Source organism: Phyllobates terribilis, unplaced genomic scaffold (genome assembly GCF_046119375.1).
Source record: "Phyllobates terribilis strain yellow unplaced genomic scaffold, ASM4611937v1 Scaffold_46__1_contigs__length_10046794, whole genome shotgun sequence".
NCBI classification, from domain to species: domain Eukaryota; kingdom Metazoa; phylum Chordata; class Amphibia; order Anura; family Dendrobatidae; genus Phyllobates; species Phyllobates terribilis.
The window spans coordinates 5,990,447-6,014,620 of NW_027362806.1; the positions used below are offsets into that span (position 1 = coordinate 5,990,447).

Genomic DNA, 24,174 nt, shown 5'->3' on the forward strand with positions numbered 1-24,174 from the left:
CCTGGTGTGTTCCTTGGTCTTTATGATGTTCTCTGCACTTGAAACAGAACCCTGAGACTATCACAGAGCAGGTGCATTTATACGGAGACTTGATTACACACAGGTGGATTCTATTTATCATTACCAGTCATTTAGGACAACATTGGATCATTCACAGATCCTCACTGAACTTCTGGAGTGAGTTTGCTGAAAGTAAAGGGGCCGAATAATATTGCACGCCCCACTTTTCAGTTTTTAATTTGTTAAAAAAGTTTAAAATATCCAATAAATTTCATTCTACTTCACGATTGTGTCCCACTTGTTGTTGATTTTTTCCCCCAAAAATTAGAATTTTATATCGTTATGTTTGAAGCCAGAAATGTGGCAAAAGGTAGAAAAGTTCAACGGGGCCAAATACTTTCACAATGCACTGTATGTACTGCAGAGATGGAGGCTAAATGTGTCTCTGCTAGAAGAAGGATTCGTTCCGCTACATCCATTAGTGTTTTGGACCATGTCCCTCCCTGGTGGTTTATATATGCTACCGACACCTGATTGTCAGACAGGATCTTGACGTGTTGGCCCTGTAATGCTGGCAGAAACCCCTATATAGCTTTTTCCACGGCTACCAACTCCATGTTGAAGGAACTGGTTTTTAGAGAACTTGACCAACCCCCCTGAAGCATCTACTGATCTAAGTGGGCTCTCCATCCCGAAGGACTAGCAGCTGTTGTGACCACCTTTGTAGCTGGGGACCACCAGGGGACTCCTGTGGACAGTACTGAATCGTCCAACCACCAGCGGAGAGATTGCAGTGTAGCTGGTTGTAGAGTCAGTTTGCCCTTCAGATTCTGACATTGGGACATTCTGGAGAATCAGGAACCCCTTTGTAGAGTCCTGGTATGGGCTTGAGCCCAAGGTACTCCCGGTATGACATGGCCCGCCTCAGAGTCAGTCAGTGATTCTATGGCCTTCAATACAAGAGTCTGGATCATCTTCACTTTGTCTGGTGGAAGGCAACACTCTTGTATGTCCAATATAATTCCTAGAAAAATCTGAGACGTTGATGGAGTCAGTCTTGATTTGTCCAGGTTGATAAGCCAACCCAGATTCTGCAACATCTTGAGGACTTGTTGAACCTGGTCCGAACAATGCTGAGCCGGCTTTCCGATTATCAGGAAATTGTCCAGATATGGCACAATCAGAATTCTGTTTTCCCGAAGATGGGCCGATACCTCCGAAATCACCTTAGTGAAAATTCGAGGGGCGATTGCTATGCCAAACAGAAGGGCCTGATACTGAAAGTGCCTGATCTGAGAATCAACCTGTACTGCTACCAGGAGGAACTGCCGGGACTGGACGCATATGGGAATATGATAGTATGCGTCTTTTAAGTCCAGGACTGCCATGTGGCTGCCTGGAAAGAGCAATTTTATTGCTGACCCAATTGACTCCATTTTAAAAGTCAGGATTTCTAGATAATCGTTCAGGTTTTTTAAGTTCAGGATAGTTCTGAAAGAACTGTCTGTTTTTCTTTTACCACTCCAAAGACATACTGATAGGGAATCTAGATTGTGAGCCCCGATGGGGACAGCGACGATAATGTATGTAAAGCCCTGCGGAATATGTTAGCGCTATATAAAAATAAAGATTATTATTATTTATTTAAGAGCAATACCCTCCTTGGCCGGAACCCGAACTAGAACTGTTTTGTCCAGGAGACTTTGGATTTCGCTCTCCAGCGCCCGTTGTTCGTCTTGCGATGCTCTGGGAGGAGTGATGAGAAACCTGGTTGGAGGAAGATATGGAAACCACAGCTTCAGCCCTGATTTTATGAGGTCTAGAATCCAGCCGCTCGAGGAAATCCGTACCCAGGCTAGGAAGAAGTGGGAGAGCTGACCTCCCACAAGGGGAAAAGCGTCATTTGGAGACCTTCTTGGAGTCACGGGAGGACCCCTTAAACATGAAACCTCTTCCTCCCCTTTTTCGGTCAGACCAACTGGACTGGTCTTTCTTCGGGGAATACTTCCTTGGGTATCTTCTGGTCCGCAAGGGTTTCTTGAAGGAGAAATAAGAAAAATCCGGGATTTTTTTTTCTTATCCCCCATCTTCTCCAGGATGTCGTCGAGGGCTGCTCCGAATAAATATTGCCCTTCACAAGGAAGAAGGCTGTTTATTTTTTGTTTGTAGGTCACCTGGTCAATTCTTTAACCACAATGCCTTTTGGCTGCATTAGAAGAGGCTGCGGATCTTGCTGCCAAAACGGCGGAATCTACGCGGCGTCTGCTAGAAACTCTGCAGCCCCTTGTATGACAGGGACTGAGGCCAAGATTTCCTCCCTAGGAACCCCGTCTTTCAGCTGGCTAACGAGTTGGTCTATAGAAGGCTGCAATACCCGGTCTCAGTCCACCTGCCGATGACTCCCAGGTATTTTTGAGGAACTGGTCAGCTTTTTTGTCTAGGGGATCATTCAGCGTACCCATATCTTTGAATGGCAAAGAATATTTCCTTGAGGCTTTCAACACTGCTACATCTAGTTTGGGTGCTTTATCCCAAGAGGAGCAAGAAGCTTCCTCAAAGGGATACTTGGGTTTCATGAAAGCTGTAGGAGCACCTTTCCTATCCGTTTTTTTCCACTCTCTGGTTATCAGGGCCTGGATTATTTCATCCAGAAGGAAAGGTCGCCGGTTTTTCTGCCCCAACTTTCCGAACATCAAATTCATCTTAGATGGTTGCGCCTTCTCCTCCTCAATCCCCATTGTGGATCGGATGGCTTTGATTAGATTACCCACTTCCTCAACTGAGAAACAGTGGCATCTACTGGAGTCGTCATCTGAAGAGGATGCCCTCCTATATATCCTTTTCTTCTTCCTCTCCCCTACCTTCCTGTCCCTCCCTATCCTTCCCTCTCTGTTTCTCTTTTTCCTTGGTTTCCCTAGGTGTTTGGGGTATGGGTGTAATTTTTTTATACATTTTTGATTTTAATTAATCTTCTTTTAGTTTTAGATTAACCGATATTGAGCCTGTGTGTCTATTCAAGACTCAGTTTCCTTTGCACATCGAGAGGCGGAAATTCTTGCCAATTATTCCTTTCAAAATAGCTCAAGCTCATTGAGGTTTGATGGAGGGCGTTTGTGAACAGCAGTTTTCAGCTCTTTTCACAGATTCTCGATTGGATTCAGGTCTGGACTTTGACTTGGCCATTCTAACACCTGGATATGTTTATTTTTGAACCAATCCATTGTAGATTTTGCTTTATGGTTGGAATCTTTGTCTTGTTGGAAGATAAATCTCAGTCCCAGTCTCAGGTCTTTTGCAGACTCCAACAGGTTTTCTTCCAGAATGGTCCTGTATTTGGCTCCGTCCATCTTACCATCAGTTTTAACCATCTTCCCTCTCCCTGCTGAAGAAAAGCAGGCCCAAACCATGATGCTGCCACCACCATGTTTGACAGTGGGGAGGGTGTTTTGAGGGTGATGAGCTGTGTTGCTTTTACGCCAAACATATCGTTTTGCATTGTAGCCAAAAAGTTCGATTTTGGTTTCATCTGACCAGAGCACCTTATTCCACATGTTTGGTGTGTCTCCCAGGTGGCTTGTGGCAAACTTCAGAGACTTTTTATGGATATCTTTGAGAAATGGCTTTCTTCTTGCCACTCTTCCATAAAGGCCAGATTTGTGCAGTGTACGACTGATTGTTGTCCTATGGACAGACTGTCCTACCTCAGCTGTAGATCTCTGCAGTTCATCCAGAGTGATCATGGGCCTTTTGGCTGCATCTCTGATCAGTCTTCTCCTTGTTCGAGATGAAAGTTTAGAGGGATGGCCGGGTCTTGGTAGATTTCAGTGGTCTCCTTCCATTTTAATATGATCGCTTGCACAGTGCTCCTTGAGATATTTAAAACTTGGGAAATCTTTTTGTATCCAAATCCGGCTTTAAACTTCGCCACAACAGTATCTCAGACCTGCCTGGTGTGTTCCTTGGTCTTTATGATGTTCTCTGCACTTGAAACAGAACCCTGAGACTATCACAGAGCAGGTGCATTTATACGGAGACTTGATTACACACAGGTGGATTCTATTTATCATTACCAGTCATTTAGGACAACATTGGATCATTCACAGATCCTCACTGAACTTCTGGAGTGAGTTTGCTGAAAGTAAAGGGGCCGAATAATATTGCACGCCCCACTTTTCAGTTTTTAATTTGTTAAAAAAGTTTAAAATATCCAATAAATTTCATTCTACTTCACGATTGTGTCCCACTTGTTGTTGATTTTTTCCCCCAAAAATTAGAATTTTATATCGTTATGTTTGAAGCCAGAAATGTGGCAAAAGGTAGAAAAGTTCATCGGGGCCAAATACTTTCACAATGCACTGTATGTACTGCAGAGATGGAGGCTAAATGTGTCTCTGCTAGAAGAAGGATTCGTTCCGCTACATCCATTAGTGTTTTGGACCATGTCCCTCCCTGGTGGTTTATATATGCTACCGACACCTGATTGTCAGACAGGATCTTGACGTGTTGGCCCTGTAATGCTGGCAGAAACCCCTATATAGCTTTTTCCACGGCTACCAACTCCATGTTGAAGGAACTGGTTTTTAGAGAACTTGACCAACCCCCCTGAAGCATCTACTGATCTAAGTGGGCTCTCCATCCCGAAGGACTAGCAGCTGTTGTGACCACCTTTGTAGCTGGGGACCACCAGGGGACTCCTGTGGACAGTACTGAATCGTCCAACCACCAGCGGAGAGATTGCAGTGTAGCTGGTTGTAGAGTCAGTTTGCCCTTCAGATTCTGACATTGGGACATTCTGGAGAATCAGGAACCCCTTTGTAGAGTCCTGGTATGGGCTTGAGCCCAAGGTACTCCCGGTATGACATGGCCCGCCTCAGAGTCAGTCAGTGATTCTATGGCCTTCAATACAAGAGTCTGGATCATCTTCACTTTGTCTGGTGGAAGGCAACACTCTTGTATGTCCAATATAATTCCTAGAAAAATCTGAGACGTTGATGGAGTCAGTCTTGATTTGTCCAGGTTGATAAGCCAACCCAGATTCTGCAACATCTTGAGGACTTGTTGAACCTGGTCCGAACAATGCTGAGCCGGCTTTCCGATTATCAGGAAATTGTCCAGATATGGCACAATCAGAATTCTGTTTTCCCGAAGATGGGCCGATACCTCCGAAATCACCTTAGTGAAAATTCGAGGGGCGATTGCTATGCCAAACAGAAGGGCCTGATACTGAAAGTGCCTGATCTGAGAATCAACCTGTACTGCTACCAGGAGGAACTGCCGGGACTGGACGCATATGGGAATATGATAGTATGCGTCTTTTAAGTCCAGGACTGCCATGTGGCTGCCTGGAAAGAGCAATTTTATTGCTGACCCAATTGACTCCATTTTAAAAGTCAGGATTACTAGATAATCGTTCAGGTTTTTTAAGTTCAGGATAGTTCTGAAAGAACTGTCTGTTTTTCTTTTACCACTCCAAAGACATACTGATAGGGAATCTAGATTGTGAGCCCCGATGGGGACAGCGATGATAATGTATGTAAAGCCCTGCGGAATATGTTAGCGCTATATAAAAATAAAGATTATTATTATTTATTTAAGAGCAATACCCTCCTGGGCCGGAACCCGAACTAGAACTGTTTTGTCCAGGAGACTTTGGATTTCGCTCTCCAGCGCCCGTTGTTCGTCTTGCGATGCTCTGGGAGGAGTGATGAGAAACCTGGTTGGAGGAAGATATGGAAACCACAGCTTCAGCCCTGATTTTATGAGGTCTAGAATCCAGCCGCTCGAGGAAATCCGTACCCAGGCTAGGAAGAAGTGGGAGAGCTGACCTCCCACAAGGGGAAAAGCGTCATTTGGAGACCTTCTTGGAGTCACGGGAGGACCCCTTAAACATGAAACCTCTTCCTCCCCTTTTTCGGTCAGACCAACTGGACTGGTCTTTCTTCGGGGAATACTTCCTTGGGTATCTTCTGGTCCGCAAGAGTTTCTTGAAGGAGAAATAAGAAAAATCCGGGATTTTTTTTTTCTTATCCCCCATCTTCTCCAGGATGTCGTCGAGGGCTGCTCCGAATAAATATTGCCCTTCACAAGGAAGAAGGCTGTTTATTTTTTGTTTGTAGGTCACCTGGTCAATTCTTTAACCACAATGCCCTCTTGGTTGCATTGGAAGAGGCTGCGGATCTTGCTGCCAAAATGGCGGAATCTACGCGGCGTGTGCTAGAAACTCTGCAGCCCCTTGTATGACAGGGACTGAGGCCAAGATTTCCTCCCTAGGAACCCAGTCTTTCAGCTGGCTAACTAGTTGGTCTATAGACGGCCGCAATACCTGGTCTCAGTCCACCTGCCGATGACTCCCAGGTATTTTTGAGGAACTGGTCAGCTTTTTTGTCTAGGGGATCATTCAGCGTACCCATATCTTTGAATGGCAAAGAATATTTCCTTGAGGCTTTCAACACTGCTACATCTAGTTTGGGTGCTTTATCCCAAGAGGAGCAAGAAGCTTCCTCAAAGGGATACTTGGGTTTCATGAAAGCTGTAGGAGCACCTTTCCTATCCGTTTTTTTCCACTCTCTGGTTATCAGGGCCTGGATTATTTCATCCAGAAGGAAAAGGCGCCAGTTTTTCTGCCCCAACCTTCCGAACATCAAATTCATCTTAGATGGTTGCGCCTTCTCCTCCTCAATCCCCATTGTGGATCGGATGGCTTTGATTAGATTACCCACTTCCTCAACTGAGAAACAGTGGCATCTACTGGAGTCGTCATCTGAAGAGGATGCTGAAGAAGCCCCCAAGGACCCACACTCTCCTTCCGATCTATCTGAGTCTTCTAAGGGCTGGGGGGGACACATTAGAAGAAGTCGGCTGTTTTCCCTGAGAAAAGGTCTTAAAGGTATTTTGAACTTCCGACCTAATTAGGGACTGCAGGCTGGAAGAAAAACCTGGCGCCTCCTCCGTAATGGTCTGCTCTATACAGGCTCTATGAGAACTCTGGATTTAGCTCCTTTCTTTGAAACGATAAGGGATTCATCCCCTTTGTACCCCATGAGCCCTCCTCCCTCTTATCTCCCGCCTTTCCTTTGTCTGGTTTTCGGCCCTCCTATATATCCTTTTCTTCTTCCTCTCCCCTACCTTCCTGTCCCTCCCTATCCTTCCCTCTCTGTTTCTCCTTTTCCTTGGTTTCCCTAGGTGTTTGGGGTATGGGTGTAATTTTTTTATACATTTTTGATTTTAATTAATCTTCTTTTAGTTTTAGATTAACCGATATTGAGCCTGTGTGTCTATTCAAGACTCAGTTTCCTATGTGATCCGGAAAAGAAGTGGAGCCACGAGTGACTTGTCAGAACTCTATGAGACTTATCCGAAATGGACCCTATCTAAAGAAAATATATCCTCTTGATATGTAATACAATGGATAGGTCAATGCCTGATGGGTATAAGATCGGGGAAGCCACTGAATAAGTATTAATGTATATGGGGGATGTGGTTTTTTTTTTTTTCTCTCCCCCCTCTTCCACCGATGCCTTCCCCTCTTTAGATCATGCTTAGCCTATTACAGTCGGACCTTACAATCTTGGACATAGTTAACATGAGATTTATAGATGAATAAGGGGTCTTTAAAAGTAAATGGTAGCCTCGTATGCAATAAAATAGAATATACTGAATACACCCTTAAATCCCCTTTCCCATTATCAGGTAGAATGGGGAGATGGATGAGGGAAGCTAATTGGGCATAGGAATTCGTGCCCTCATCTCCGTCTGATTAATATGCACGGACCAAAGTATATTCGTTTAGCCACATTCACAAAATGCTAAATAGATTCTATACTCACTCGTGACTATTTTATCCCCGCTTTCCTCCCTGGTGCGCATGCGCGCCGCTGTCACTTCAGACCTTCCACTCGCTGACACCAGGTGTGCGGACGTGGGCACCGCTGCCTAGCCGACGGAAGCGTCAGGTGGGAAGTGACGTGGGGCGGCGCATGCGCCGTCATGAGGGAGCGTTACCCGGAAATAATCCTTCTCATCAGACCGGATCAGACCGGATACTAAAATGACGGAACAAGCCGCTATTTAAGGCAATATGGGCTCATCTCCAAAACATCCGCCCCCCGACGAAGCGAGGGCGAAACGCGCGTAGGGGCGTGAGGGCACGAGCGATACTCATTCACCTCCACAAGTAAGTACTTTTGATTAATATGTGGCGGTGTGGATACTATAGAGGCAGAACCTTATATCGGGTCTAATGCCAGGTACAGCCTCAATGTCAGAGTGACTTAATATCAGATTTATAGGCATACGAATGTGTTACTATAAATTGATTGGCTATATGGGAGTCCAATAAGATAGTGAAGTTTACATTACGCACTATGCACTGTTCACTTTAATTTGATATATTGAAATATCGATCGGACTCCATATTGCTGTTGAAGGATATATATCATCGATAGCTACTCATGTATTTTTGATGTATCTTTGGTATATTCTGTATACATTTCAATGACGTTGGATTAATATACCCGACATATTTTTATGTAATCCTTGAATAATGTGTGAGCTAGCTGTGCCCTCTTCTTGCAGCACCATAATATTTTAGTATGCAATGTTTAAATAAAGTATCAATTTTTTCTGAAAAACTCTGGTCGTATAAGCTCTCTTATTTCTGAGAGTCTTCTTCTTGTGAATTAAATTCTATACAGGCTCTGCATAATTTCTTAGCCCAGGTGACCGGGAGCTCACACTCAGAGCCTACACATCAAGTGTTTAGATGTAGCCGCGAACTTCCCAGATTTTTTCTGAGTCTAAGGACAAAAGAGAAAAAACAGGGAAAACCATTCAATAAATGACATTCTTGGAGTTCTCTCACCCATCAGATGTGAAGAAGTACTGAAGCCAGGGGAGGACCCTTGTCTTGTGACTATTCTCCTCTGGAGGTCTTGTGGGAAGAATGACTGCTGCTGCGGTGCGTCATCTTCTGAGACCCCGTTTCTGCTGGAGCCTCCGTCCCACTCATGGCTGCTGAAAGGAGCACTGCTTGCTGTCTGGAGCAATGGCACAGGCAGAAGTAGAGTGGAGTACTGAGGCACTGCTCCATCCCCTCCTCCTGCCTTTTATCAGGAAGTGCTTCGGCTCCCTGCAGCCCGCCTCCCGACCTGAATCCGGAAGTCCGGGTGCGTCACATGACCGGAGCACTCGTCATCGGGGACAGCCCCCTGACGTGTGCATACCCGAAAAACAGCGGCCGCCCATCAGAAAGCGCCGCCATGCGTGACGTAATAGGTCCACCTCCGGAAGTCCGGTGCACTCGTCACCTGGACCCGCCTCTTCCGGCCGGCCAGACGTGTGTGCATCCCCGGCAGACGCCAACCAAAGCATGGCATCGCCGGGCCATCATCATGAAAGACCACAAGCCTCCGCTGGGACAGGGGGCAGCAACCCTTGGTGTGTGGAGCCACGGGGCCCACACCCACAGCCAACCGTTTATCCTGTCGCCAGCTTCCAGCTGCCCTGGCCTGCAGGTATGTCCCCCTTTTTAGGGGAAAAGAGGCAAAAAAGCCCAAAACAAAAAAAAAATTCTATCTTCTGGAACCGCCGTTCCCGAGGCTCACCGTTCAAGGACAGGAAACCAACTGACATGGGGAAAGGAACCGTCCCCTTTTAAAGCCTGATGGTTCCCTGTCCTTGGAGGTTGGATCCCTCGTTGGGGTTCGGCCATGGACAACCAATAAAATTAGTTAAAAACCATGTGCCAAAAAAGATAAACGGCACATAACAAGGTGATACAAGGAAGGATTATCAAGTGAGACAATACAGGGAGCGGCGAATATGCTTAATACTTGTATGGTTTAAGGTGCATTCAATAGTGCCTATCTCTATGTCAATTGAACAGTGATCACCAACAGTCCGGCATAACCTGATCAGACCTGTGCAAGTAGTATTTGACAGCAAGAGATACAAGGCTAGTAAGAGGTATTATTCCTTACCCACAGTCACAAGGCACCGGACAGTTGCGATGGTGCCTTGTGACTATGGGTAATGAATGAGGGTAATACCTCTTACTAGCCTTGTATCTCTTGCTGTCAAATACTACTTGCACAGGTCTGATCAGGTATCTATATGCCGGACTGATGGTGATCACTGTTCAATTGACATAGAGATAGGCAGTATTGAATGCACCTTAAACCATACAAGTATTAAGCATATTCGCCGCTCCCTGTATTGTCTCACTTGATAATCCTTCCTTGTATCACCTTGTTAAGTGCCATTTTTCTGTTTTGGCACAGGGTTTTTAACTAATTTTTGTCTAAATAAAAGTATTATTCTTTATTATCTTGCTCTAAAGTGGTTTTCTTGGATAGTCTCTATCCAGATCTAGGTTGTATTAATTATATGAAGCAGTAAAAGGAAAACTCTTGATTTCATAGAAACAAAAGACAACTAAAAAATTTTATTATCAGCTTTGAATGCAGGAGGTCAAAATCATTAAGAAATGGCTCATTTCATTACTAAACCTGACAACTTTTGAAGATATGTAAAACAGTGTTACATGACCTGAAAATTAATTTAGCTAGTCGGGTGGAAGGTTCTTTAGCTGCTCACTCAGTAGATCATCCTCTGTGCCAGTCCCGGTACCTTCCTCTACTGCTCTGCACCAATCAGATAAGTGTGGGGCTGGAGAAACAATAGAAATTTTCTCAGTGATTTGGAAGGACAGCGTCTCATTGTTCTCCTCGGTCACAGGAAGCTGCCTAGCGTCTATAAAGGCCCCGTCACACTAAGCGATGCAGCAGCGATCCCGACAACGATACGACCTGTCATGGATCGTTGCTGCATCGCTAATACATCGCTGGTGAGCTGTCAAACAGGCAGGCTCACCAGCGATGAGGGGAGCAGCGATATCGTGGAAAGAATCGTTCCACGATGTCCTGCTCCCGTTCCCAGCCTGCTGCTTAAGCAGGAGCAGGCTGGTAACTATGGTAAACATCGGGTTACTAAGTGCGCGTGTGCCCCTAGTAACCAGCTGTTTACCATGGATACCACTCTGCTACCGTGCGCTGGAGCCTCCGCTCACCATAGCAGAGTGGTATCTATGGTAAACAGCGGGTTACTAAGTGCGCGCGTGCCCCTAGTAACCCGATATTTACCATGGTTACCAGCCAGATCGTTGGTCCCGCTGGTCACACACAGCGATGTGTGCTGGCCAGCGGGAGGCCAACGACCAAAAAATGGTCCAGGACACTTTGCAACGATCAGCGACCTCACAGCAGGGGCCTGATCGTTGCAAAGTGTCACACATAGCGACATCGCTGGTGAGTCACCAAAACCGTGACACAGCAGCGATCTCGCTAGCGATATCGCTTAGTGTGACGGGGCCTTAAGAAGCACTCACTTATTATCAAGATTTTTTCTTGCTAAAAATGTGGCTTTCCAAGTAAAACATTTCCCACATTAAGAATATAAAAAAGGCTTCTCCCCTGTGTGTCTGCGATGGCGACTAAGAAGAGATAATTTCTTCACAAACCATTTTACATTAAAATGGCTTCTCCCCTGTATGAGTTCTCTGATGTTTGATAAGACTCGACTTCTCTGTAAAACATTTTCCACATTCTGGACAGGAAAATGGCCTCTCCCCTATGTGAGTTCTCAGATGATTGCTAACACTTGATTTCTTTGTAAAACGTTTCCCACATTCTGAACATGAAAAAGCCTTCTCCCCTGTGTGAGTTCTCTGATGTGCAACAAAATCTGATTTCTGGTTAAAACATTTCCCACATTCTGAACATGAAAATGGCTTCTCCCCTGTGTGAGTTCTCTGATGTGTAACAAGAGATGATTTCTCTGTAAAACATTTCCCACATTCTGAACATGAAAAAGGCTTCTCCCCTGTGTGGGTTCTCTGGTGACTAACAAAATGTGATTTCTGTGTAAAACATTTCCTACATTCTGAACATGAAAAAGGCTTCTCCCCAGTGTGAATTCTCTGGTGACTAACAAAATGTGATTTCTGGTTAAATTTTTTTCCACATTCTGAACATGAAAAAGGCTTCTCCCCTGTGTGAATTCTCTGGTGCTTAACAACATCTGATTTCCGGTTAAAACATTTCCCACATTCTGAACATGAAAAACGCTTCTCTCCAGTGTGAGTTCTCTGATGTGTAACAAGAGATGATTTCTCTGTAAAACATTTCCCACATTCTGAACATAAAAATGGCTTCTTCCCTGTGTGAGTTCCCTGGTGAATAACAAGATCTGATTTCTGGTTAAAACATTTCCCACACTTGGAACAAAAAAATCTATTATCAGCTGAGTGAATGTCTCGATGTTTAAGAAAAGACTTTTCGACGGGAAAACTATTTTCATATTCTGAACATGAAAATGGCTTCTTTTCATTATGAGCAATTCGTTTTTTAATTCTTATTTTGTGACTTTGACTTTCCTTAGTAGTCGATAATGAATCAGAAGACAGGACCTGTTTCAAAGGATCAGATGATACATCTTTGCTGTGAAGGGATGATAGTAAATCTGGAGTAATGGCATTCACTTCAATTGTATCCTGTGAGATCTCAAGCTCATCTGATTTGAAAATTGAAGATGTCAGCTGTCCCTCTGATCTCCTGGTAGAGTCACCTGCCAAGAATAAAACCAATTATTTTGAGAAAAATATTCTTGAAATTAATATTTTTGAACATTTCTACTTAAATTGTCGTAAAAATGGCAAGTTATGTAAAAATATTTAATTATTCACTAGGACAATGACAGTTTACAGTCTAATTTAAGATCTCATAGCATGAACCAGTGGAACGTGGTGTTCAACTGTTTGTTCATTCAGCCTACCAAATATGGAATAAAAGTCTCAATGTTATGTAGGCGAAAAGAATACCAATAAAAACTTCTACTCATCTCACACTAAAACAAGTCCCCACTCAGGTCCATCATCTGTCAGTGGAAAAACAGAGGTTTTCACATTATTAATGGCTCAATGGTTCTTGAAATGCAACATGGCTTCCAGAAACCAATCCAGCAAAATCCACTCTCCCAAAGTCAAATCTCCCCCTCACTTCTGAGCCTTGCCGTGTGCCCAAACCACATTTATCATCCATGTATTTGGCATTAATATAGTGAGAAGTACCCACTTAATTCACGGTGTGTGTGACCTGGAGCACAATCTGGGCACTATGTGTTGGGCAATAAAATGACATATTTGTAATTTTTACTCTCCAACTCCACTGCGTGCTAATTTCCGGAAAGTGGCTGTGGAGTCAAAATAATCACTACTCCTATAGATTAATTCACGGAGGGTTAAAAATTCCAAAATGGAGTCACTTTATGGGGATTTCTACTGCTCTGGTTTACTGTTATTTTTTCATATTAGGGCTTCTACAAATGGTGTGTCTCATCTCCTCTGAGATCTGCTCCTGCGACGTCTGCTTCTGTCATCTGGAGCCGCGTTATTCATTCTGCAGGCGGCGCTGGTGATGGAGGAGACGTCAGAACCAGAAGCTCTGGGTTTCACAGACTCTATCCAGCCACTAAGATTAGGGTTCCTGGGACTAGTAGTACCATCGAGTCTGGCAGTATGGGTGTGTGTGCTGTCCAGCTGGAGTAATCTGCTCCCTGCTTCAGCCAACTGAAGAGCACCACGCCCTACTGGAAGCATATTGCCGGAAACTGCCAGATACAGCCTTGTTCTCCTCTGGTTCAGTCCTCTGTGCTCAGCTCCCGGCTTGTGTATTTGGTCCCTGTTGTGACCTCGGCCCGTTTACCGACTACTCTTGTGTCTTCTTATTTTGTATTTTCTCTGCCCTCCTGGTTCTGATCCGGCTATCTGACTATTCTCCTTGCCATCTCACACCATGGAACAGCATGTAACACCGTGGCACAAGCCTAGAGGTTTCGGTGTAAGTCCAGATCCATGTTGAGGGGTTATAAGGTGATGACCAAGGCAATCCCTCGGATCTTGACAATGGAGTAGATAGCGCCAAGCCTGTTCGTGGTGGCCATGTTTTGAGCTGCCAGGTGACCACAAACAGTAACCCCAATACATTGTATCTGCAAACTATTAGACCAAGATCAGCAGTCAAATAGCTAAATGGTGCTCCTTCCCTTCTTAACCTGCCATGTGCCCAGAAAGTAGCGTACAACCGTATATAGGGTATTGTCGGATTCAAGAGAAGTTAGAAAATAATTTATAAAGTCCATTTATTTCCTGTTATAATTTAAGAAGAATTCCAAAGTTATCACCACATAAAGTGACACACGTCAGATTTGCAAAAAAATGGGGCCTGATTAGGAACAAAAGACTGGCTGCGGGAAGTGGTTAAATCTGAGTATTTTGGGCACTAACTACTGTAGTCAAAAACTGTGAGTATAGATAATAACATATCTACTGAAATGATCGAACTGAACAGTCTTCATCAGTAAACAATGATTAACTAGTGGTGAAACCTCTCTGGGGTAATTAGAGTCTGGGGCTCGGTAGCTCTTGACAATCTAAACTATCGTAAGAGCCAATATTTTCTGTCAGATGAGTTTCAAGAAGAAATATTAGTTAGTCGATTTTAAAAGATATTGAAAAGTCAGGATAAAGGGAAACTCTGTTGTTATTGTACAGAAATTCACACTTGGCCCTCACTGCACATTTAATGTTGTCGATCATAAATGTGAAGTTTGGTCAGAAAGACTGGACCTGGTCTTGTAGGAACCATATGAGCACATTCAGCAGCACATAAGGGACAGAAGGAAGGTTCATCCAATTAGATATCAGGTTTATAGGAAGGCAACAGCATCATCACCCTCCACTTTGTCTTACAGGCCCATCATAATAGTGATTTTCTAACTTGTCAGCACATTCTGCGTACTCTGTCATTTGGATTTGTAGTTTACAGATCTGGGCAGGTAAGAGTGAAGATCTTCTAATCCCAGGGAATAGGTGGATCCTCCAGGTTGTAAGTTCTATAGAAAAGGGCTTTCATTACCCAAAGTCATTTGAACAATTTTTGATGGAGGAGAATGTTGTGGTCTAACGGCAAAATGGTGATCACAAGATTGTGATACCGCCAGACTACACGACTGATAAAGCATCCACAGCCGGTGACTGAGAAGAATCTGTGACTTCTCTGCATTTAGTGGTTCCTACTCACCTGGGTAGTCATATGAAGGAATCTCCTCTTTACACTGCGCATCACCCATTTCATATGTCTCTGTAGTATCAATATGGATCAGATCTTCAGCCTGAAACAAATATTGTAAAACTCACAGACAGATGGAGAAGTCACATCTATGATCAGGTCTAAACCTGACATCTCCACAGTTCTCATTACAGACGTATAAAACATATAATACTGGTGGATAAAACAAAACTGAGCACAAGACCTTCACAGCCATCTACACATCATAGGGGAGATCTCATGACACCTTCTCTCCATCTACCTGATGATCCTGAGGAACATTGGGATCTTCTTGTTTACAGTCCTGTGGAAGAAGAGGATGGGGACATCTCTCTGGTGTTGTCCCCTTACTGGATAGATCTGGAGGAAACACATACAGGGAATGAATTCATTGTTTATATACAGATAATTATAGCCCATGTGTGTTTAGTCCTGTCTATTACCTGGTGATGTGAGGGGCTGGGGAACCTCCATCATGACGTCCTTGTACAGATCTTTGGGTCCTTGTAAATACTCCCACTCCTCCATGGAGAAATAGATGGTGACGTCCTGACACCTTATAGGAACCTGACACATACAATGATACCGTCATCCCCCGATCCCTCCATAGCGTTACTGTATAATGTCCCAGCATTCCCAGCAGTGTCACCTCTCCAGTCAGCAGCTCAATCATCTTGAAGGTGAGTTCTATGATCTTCTGGTCATTAATGTCCTCATGTATCAGATGGTGAGGTGGAGGCCCTGTGATTGGGCTCAGGGGTCTTCCCCATCCCTCAGACACAGGGTCCTGACAGCACTCCCTAGAGGTCTTCTTCACTACTGTGTAATCCTGGTTATGGAGAGACACATTAATAAATCTCACTCCAGACATTTCCAGAGTCCTCACCTCTCCAGTTCTGTCCATCTGTTATTCCCATAGATAAGAATGATGTAATGTGACGTCATCAGAATCTCTCACCTCTCCAGTAAGCCGGAAGAGGATCTCTAGGGTGAGGTGTAATATCCGCTCCGCCATCTTGTCTCTGTCCATTTCCATCTTTGATGGGTAAATCAGAAAAATTCTCTTAATATAGAAGATCTTCACTGAGAGGATCTGATATTGTAGAGACCTGAATGAGAAGAAGATGAGCCGATGTAACATCATAAAAATTCTGTGTAATAATACTATTACTGCAGATAATAAGGGGAAACATATGAGAAGATTAAATTATTTTACAGTATTTATCTTTCTTCATTACATCTGGTAATAAAACCTACATATTTTAGGCCACAGACAACAAGCAGTTTCTTCCTCGGAGTCTGTAGCTAAATACATTTCTCATAGACTCATCTTCTATAACGCTAAGTCTCATCTCATTTACCGACACTGGGGTCGGCATTAGCAATACTGCAGGAGATATTCATTACACGTGACATGAGAAATATTCGTCACTATAGGGAAAGCAGACTCACAGCAGAATGTTAGGTAAATCATGTCCATAACAACTTTTATACTCTATTATCCCATACACAGTGGGATAAATAGAAATCACAGGTTCCTCAGCAACAGCTGAAAAGGAAAAAAGAAAATAATTTATTTATTTTACTCACTTATATAGCGCCATTAATTCCACAGCGCTTCACAGACAATATTGGCACGGTCTCATATATTCAGGTGCTTCTCACAAAATTAGAATATCATCAAAAAGTCAATTTATTTCAGTTCTTCAATACAAAAAGTGAAACTCATATATTATATTGAGTCATTACAAACAGAGTGATCTATTTCAAGTGTTTATTTCTGTTAATGTTGATGATTATGGCTTACAGCCAATGAGAACACAAAATTCATTATCTCAGTAAATTAGAATAATTAACAAAAACACCTGCAAAGGCTTCCTAAGCATTTAAAAAGGTCCCTTAGTCAGTTTCAGTAGACTCTACAATCATGGGGAAGACTGCTGACTTGACAGATGTTCAGAAGGCAGTCATTGACACACTCCACAAGGAGAGTAAGCCATAAAAGGTCATTGCTGAAGAAGCTGGCTGTTCACAGAGTGTTGTATCCAAGCATATTAATGGAAGGTTGAGTGGAAGGAAAAAGTGTCGTAGAAAAAGGTGCACAAGCAACCAGGATAACCGAAGCCTTCAAAGGATTGTTAAGAAAAGGCCATTCAAAAATTTGGGGGAGATTCACAAGGAGTGGACTGCTGCTGGAGTCATTGCTTCAAGAGCCACCACACACAGACGTATCCAGGACATGGGCTACAAGTGTCGCATTCCTTGTGTCAAGCCACTCATGACCAATAGAGAATGCCAGAAGCGTCTTACCTGGGCCAAGGAGAAAAAGACCTGGACTGTTACTCAGTGGTCCAAGGTGTTGTTTTCAGATGAAAGTAAATTCTGCATTTCATTTGGAAATCAAGGTCCCAGAGTCTGGAGGAAGAGTGGAGAGGCCACAATCCAAGCTGCTTGAGGTCTAGTGTGAAGTTTCCACAATCAGTGATGGTTTGGGCAGCCAGGTCATCTGCTGGTGTAGGTCCACTGTATTTTATCAAGACCAAAGTCAGCGCAGCCGTCTACCAGGACATTTTAGAGCACTTCATGCTTCCCTCTGCCAACAAGCTTTTTGGAGATGGAAATGTCATTCTCCAGCAGGACTTGGCACCTGTTCACACTGCCAAAAGTGCCAATACCTGGTTTAAAAACAACAGTATCACTGTGCTTGATTGACCAGCAAACTCACCTGACCTTAACCCCATAGAGAATCTATTATAGAGAATCTATGGGGTATTGTCAAGCGGAAGATGAGACCCCAGACCCAACAATGCAGACGAGCTGAAGGCGGCTATCAAAGCAACCTGGGCTTCCAAAACACCTCAGTATTGCCACAAGCTGATCCCCTCCATGCCACGCCACATTGATACAAAAGGAGCCCCGACCAAGTATTGAGTGATATAGATATAGATATATATAATGAGAGTCATATCTCCCGACTCTGCAGATCGCATGCTACCATTGTACTCCGCTGGCTCGGACCAGATGGCATGGAGATGAATGAGGGAGACCAAATTCCAAAAATAAACTTTTCTTTACTTAACAAGAACTTGATGAGAAGTATATACATCAGATAGTAGGCACAACACTTTATAAATGCTTCTTCTGCATTATGCAGAATTTTACGGATACATGTGGCAGTACATAACTTTTGTTACAAGCTACAAAATCCAGAAAACCATTATGGGAACGAGCATCATCCCCTATGGAGACCAGTAGGGGGCGAGATGTGTTGCTACGGCCCCTAGACCTACTTTCAGCTCCCAGTTGATTTGGGAGGACCTTACTGGCTGAGGTTCTTCGGTACAACTCCTCACTAGTGCTCTCAAAGTCCATTCGATGAGGGCCACACACTCCTTTCTATGGCACTGTCTCTTCAGCTCTCCGTAGGAGAACTCCTGTCCCCGTTTGGAGACACTGTAGCTTTCTCTCTAGTATAGACAATTGTTTGTTTAAATCCTGTTTGTCTAAGATAAGGAATCCTTCCTTCGGCTGTGTGCCCACGTTGCGTTTTTTAAGCGTTTCCGCAGCGGCAAAAACACTGCAGAAATGATTAAAAAACGCATGGTAGAAGGCCTGCCATGTTCCCCAATGATAATCCACATGTGCTGTGCACATGCTGCGGAAATTTCTGCTGCGGATTATCATAGCGGAAAAAAACGCAGCACTACCAATTATTTTGCGGAAGCGCTGCGTTTTCGCTGCCATTGACTTTCATTGGAACGCATGGATTACGCATCACTGCAACTGTACATGCGGAATAGAAGCGTTTCAATGTGCGAATGGTACCCGGATGTGGAGGACAGGAGACTCTCCTCTGGACCCAAGTACCACAGAACCTATAAAAAAAAGAATAAAATAAAAAATAAATATTATATTTACCTTCTGATGGCCCCCGGTCTCCTTGTCTTCACTTGCCGGCAGCTCGCGGTGGACTGAAGGACCAGCTCTGACGTCATAGTCATGTGACGGCAGGTCCTTCAGTGTAGTGTACCGCGAGCTGCCGGCAAGCCAGGACGGATCGAAGCAAGACTCCGGGGGCCATCAGAAGTTAAGTATAGATTTATTTTTTTTTAACATTCTTTAAGGTCACAGTATATAAATCCATGCCGTTTGCATGGATTTATATAGCGTGACCAAGTAGACAAGCAATTTCCAAGTGATGCTAAAAATCGCTTGGAAAGCGCTTGACAACCCGCATGCGGAAATGCATGTGAAGAACGCTTCACATCCGCATGTCCCTGGCAGGAAAAACGCATGTTCTGCCAGAGAGAAGCAGAAACGCTCAGGAAAAAATCCGAAGCATTTCTGCATCGTGGGCACAGCACATGCAGATTATCATTGGGGAACATGGCAGGCCTTCTACCATGCGTTTTTTAAGCATTTCTGCAGCGTTTTTGCCGCTGCGGAAATGCTTAGAAAACGCATCGTGGGCACACAGCCTTAACGTAATCCCCTTTAATTAGACCTTCTGACCCCAAGGGCAAAGTTCTGTACTTTTTAAGTTGGTCTCCTGGCCAGAGTCAAGTGCCTCATCATGCTGCTCACCTTAGCAAAGTTTTATCCCTGTAATTAAATCTCCAGACCTTCTGCTGCCTTTGGGCAAAGATTTGTACCGGCTAAGTAGGCCTACCAGCTGAGCTAAGGACCTCACCCTGCTCTTTATCTCCGCTATGCTCCCTGCCTAGAATCCGCATTCTCATTGCCATTATATCTTTGCTTTCATTCAGAATGGACTGATTTCTCCCCATTGGCACACAACACCATATCAATTCAAGTCTGTAATCAGATATACCAAAGGTCTGTATTTCTCGCTTGCTTACTGTGCCCCTGTAGCATTGAATAAGGGATCCCATATGATGCCCCCCTAGACACCACACAGTATGATGGCCCCCACAGCCTACACAAAATGAAGACCCCCACTCAGTATGGAGGCTCTTACAGTCCACCACAGTTCCCCACTTAGTACTCAGTATACTGGCCCCCCACCAACCATCCACTCAGTATGAGAGCCCCCACAGCCCTTCACTTAATATGATTCCCTCACAGTCCTTCAATTAAAAGTGCACCTGTGAGCAGGATTGTGCTCAGTAATCTACACACACTGTCAGGTTGGTGACATTACACTGATTAAAATGATACCTTGGTTGATGAAATCTGTCCTGTGGTTCTTGTGTAATCCTTACTTTCAGTTTGGAGATAATGATATGCTTGTGCTCCTGGAAGGGGGGGTGGTGGCTCTATCTGGTGCTCTGATTACTTATTCATCTGTATGCTCTTATGACAGCTAACTGTGCCTTCACTGACCAGACTCCTATTTTACATAATACATCTAGTAATAAAGGGCTAGGCAAAATAGTAGGTACATCAGTGAACGATAAGTGACCTGTCATAAGAGCATACAGATGAATAGCTAAGCAGAGCACCAGATAAAGCCCACCCCACAAGCTGCCCCAAAGCACGAGCATATCATTATCTCCAAACTGAAAGTAAAGATTACACAAGAACCATAGCACGGATTTAATCAACCTAGGCATCATTTTAATCAGTGTAATGTCACCCACCTGACAGGTGGGCTTTATTATGATGCCCCCACAATTCCTGATATTTAAAAAAATAACACACACACTACTCAACCAACCCTGTTCCCGAGGTCCTCTGCTCTGGTCTGTGCAGTTTGAGTACTGAGGCTCCATACTACAGGTGTGATGTTGTGACATCATTGTGCCAGCAGTGCATGGAGTCTCAGACTCACAGGAGAAGGCTGAATGGTGGGTCAGGGACCTATCAACTCCCTGATTTGCTAGTCTATTCAATGGTATTGTCATCATGGAAAGGTGGATATTGCTGAAATTGTGATGATGGGGAAGGAAAGGGTCCTGGTGCTGAGCCACATGAGCCCTTTCAATTCACAGGCACCATAGTGACAATGGATGATATGCCTCTGCCTATCTGTCAGGGATTAGATCCACCAATATCACAAATTCACAGGCTGGGAAGGTCACAAAAACCACCTGCTGTGATCTTAGGCGCGAACAGCTCTCAGCTGCCCCCTATCGTCCGGTCAATTACACAATTGGCTGAAGATCAAAGGAGAAGGCCGCAGGTTGTTCGCACTAACAGGCCACTTATCGGGAAACTAACAGTGAGCATATGGTATGTACACCTCCGGATTCCAACCCATGGAATATTTGTATATACCAGCGCACGATCACAACTAACTGCACGATAACCCAACAAAGAGGCAGGGTTACTAGCTGCCACCACCAATCATTTTCCGGCTGACTGGACGCCGTTTCAGGTAGCGTATGGCTTCGGGGCCGCAATTTACAGAACAAAAGGAACAGAACTATTAAATTTTATATTTAATTCAAAAGGGAGGCAGTGTTTATGAAAAATATACAAAGTATTTTACAAAGGGGACAAAACAATACAGCATATACAGTTACAGAAAATAAAAGGGATACAAGAACTTATTATACTGATCGCAGAGACGATTCAGTTTAGCCGAAGGAGAGCACTTCAATTGGCCGTTTCAGTGAACTGGGTCCCTGCATACACGATATGTATCTCTCTGCACGAACACAGATCAGAATTCGGCTTGATCTTTTATCAACCCCTGAGTCCCACCCACACACTCCCCCGTCATGACCTCACATGGGCCGTGTTGTGGGCTGGTCTCAGCCCTTCATGATTTTATGAAATATCCAACCTATGAGATAAATCCTCTCCAGTGTCTTAGAAGTTGGAGATTAACGCCATATTTTTTAATCAGGATTTTTTACTTAGAGACCAAGCATAGCATAGCTGTTGTCAGTTATCTTTTCACTGTTGATTAACGGCTCATCGGCAGGTGTCAGATATGAAAAAATATGCATATTGTTTCCCAATTAGCCCTGCTGCTAAAATATGTCTATCACAATCAAATTTATAGAAATTCCCATATTCTATATTTTCTTTTGGTGCCTTAGTGTCCAGCAATTATGTGTGGATGAAAGGAATGTGAAACTGTGAAGGACAATGCTATTTCTAAAGAGTGCAAGATATTCCCTTTGATCTTTAACAAGCCATTTCCTATCTATTCAATCAATACTCTTAATCTATAAGCAATACACATCCTCATTCAGTCATCTGGCCCACGTATTAAACTGTGTCTATGCGGAAACACATCTCTCTATGGTTTTCCAAAGCTGCTGCGACTTTTGGGCTTACAGGGCCAAATACCCCCACCAGTGGCATCCCGCTCTTGGCAGGCACCCACAGAGAGGAGGTAATGACAAGCTTAGGAAGCTTTGTAAATGTTTTTTCCCAGCAATATGCGCTCCTGAAGGATGATGATGGAACTTGATATTCGGATTCAAAGAATTTTTATTTCAAACTAAAATACAACCGGTTTCGACTTCTTTGAGTCTTCCTCAGGTATAACATCATGCATATAAACAGATCTATCTACACACTTTTTATAGCAGATATCCTTGCTTGTCATTTTGGGTGGAGACTGAAAGATCTGTTTTTCAGACACACCCAGATACTCAGATATGCAGGATTTTGCACTCTGAGGAATCTAACAAAACCCATATACTAAATGACTTTCATACAGTTTAAAAAAAAAAAAAAAAAATTTTTACACACAAATTTTTTTTTTTTTTTTTTTTTTTTTCTCCTTTCCTTCCTTCCTTCACACAGAAAGTATTTTCTTTTCTAAAAACACTATAAATATAATTATAATTTTACTATATATAAAATGTCTTCTAAAATGTTATGGAACATACTAAAAGTTTGATTTCATACAGAAATGTAAAATCCTGCAAAAATGTACATTATGACAAAATTTAAAACCTTTTCTTTCTTCATATTAAAACCATTATCAAATACAATTTAGTAGAAAAAAAAAAAATATATATATATATATATATATATATACACATACACATATATATATATACATACATACACACATATACACATACATGCACACATGCATACATACACACGAAAAAAAAAATATATATATGCATGCACATGCATACCTGTCGACATTTGCATGTCAAATACCCTCTATAATATCATTTAATCCATCTGGGTATAATGTACCCAGACGGAAGATCCAATATGATTCTTTCCGGTTTAAATTTTGTACCCTATTAGTACAATTCTCAGGTATTTGCTCCAACGGGGTCACGGAAATATTAAATATTTTATTATGCTTCAAACATAAGTGCCGAGATAAGCTCTGTTTTAAAAACCCATTTTTGGTATTGTGCCTGTGGCCATTCATACGGGATCGGAGGGACTGGATGGTCCGACCCACGTATTGCAGGCCACAGGTACAGGTAATGACATATATTACAAAATCACTATCACATGTTAATTTTTGTGTGATTGCTATAGTTTCACCCGTACTGTACGATGTAATGTACTGAGTCATATGATTGATGATTTTGCAGGTACAACATTTTCGGGAGCCACATCGATGGACCCCCGATTTGAAAGCATCCGTTTTATTTGTCCTAGTTTTTTCTTTTTTCTTAATACATTCCTGTTCCCCATCTTTGGTCATTCTGAGATTACTAGGGGCAATTATACCCTTCACTGTTTGGCCCCTACGAAAGGTAATATTGGGTCTATCTGGTAGAAGTTTTTTCAAAAATGTATCCTTTTTCAACAAGTACCAGTATTTATTTAAAATGTTTCTTATCTCCGTATTACTACGATTGAAAGCGGTAATAAAGTTATACTGCCACCCATCTTTTTTTCTTTCCTTATTCTTATTAATTATCTGCTTGGGCTTTTCTCCTCCTTCCTTCGTTATCCCCTCCTCCACATCCTTATTTTTGTTATTCTCTCTAGATAAGCACTCCTGCTGAGTTCTTGCTAGATTAGTTCTGTATGCTGCCATAATTAATCGTTTTGGATATTTCTTATCTGTAAACCTATTGATCAGAATTTTTGATTGTTCCACATAATCTTCCTTATT

The 24,174-nt window shown here is 43.2% G+C and overlaps 2 protein-coding genes across 4 annotated transcripts in view; both read right to left on the reverse strand.

The window, feature by feature from the left end:
- The window catches only part of LOC141191468 (uncharacterized), a 618,018-nt gene that overhangs the window by 220,788 nt on the left and 373,056 nt on the right, over positions 1-24,174 (reverse strand). The gene's annotated exons all lie outside the window — the stretch shown is intronic.
- LOC141191465 (uncharacterized) overlaps positions 10,508-24,174 on the reverse strand; it is a 60,377-nt gene continuing 46,710 nt past the window's right edge. The window contains exons 1-7 of one of the 3 annotated variants that reach the window (XM_073661359.1): positions 16,614-16,814; positions 16,120-16,270; positions 15,811-15,990; positions 15,605-15,728; positions 15,424-15,521; positions 15,135-15,225; positions 10,508-12,621 (exon numbers count right to left, since the gene is read on the reverse strand). In XM_073661359.1, coding sequence (XP_073517460.1) covers positions 11,525-12,621; positions 15,135-15,225; positions 15,424-15,521; positions 15,605-15,728; positions 15,811-15,990; positions 16,120-16,197 — 1,668 coding nt within the window. In that variant the 5' untranslated portion in view covers positions 16,198-16,270; positions 16,614-16,814 and the 3' untranslated portion in view covers positions 10,508-11,524. Of the gene's footprint in view, positions 12,622-15,134; positions 15,226-15,423; positions 15,522-15,604; positions 15,729-15,810; positions 15,991-16,119; positions 16,271-16,613; positions 16,815-24,174 lie in introns of those variants that run through there. The other 2 variants (XM_073661357.1, XM_073661358.1) reach the window with 2 other exon arrangements.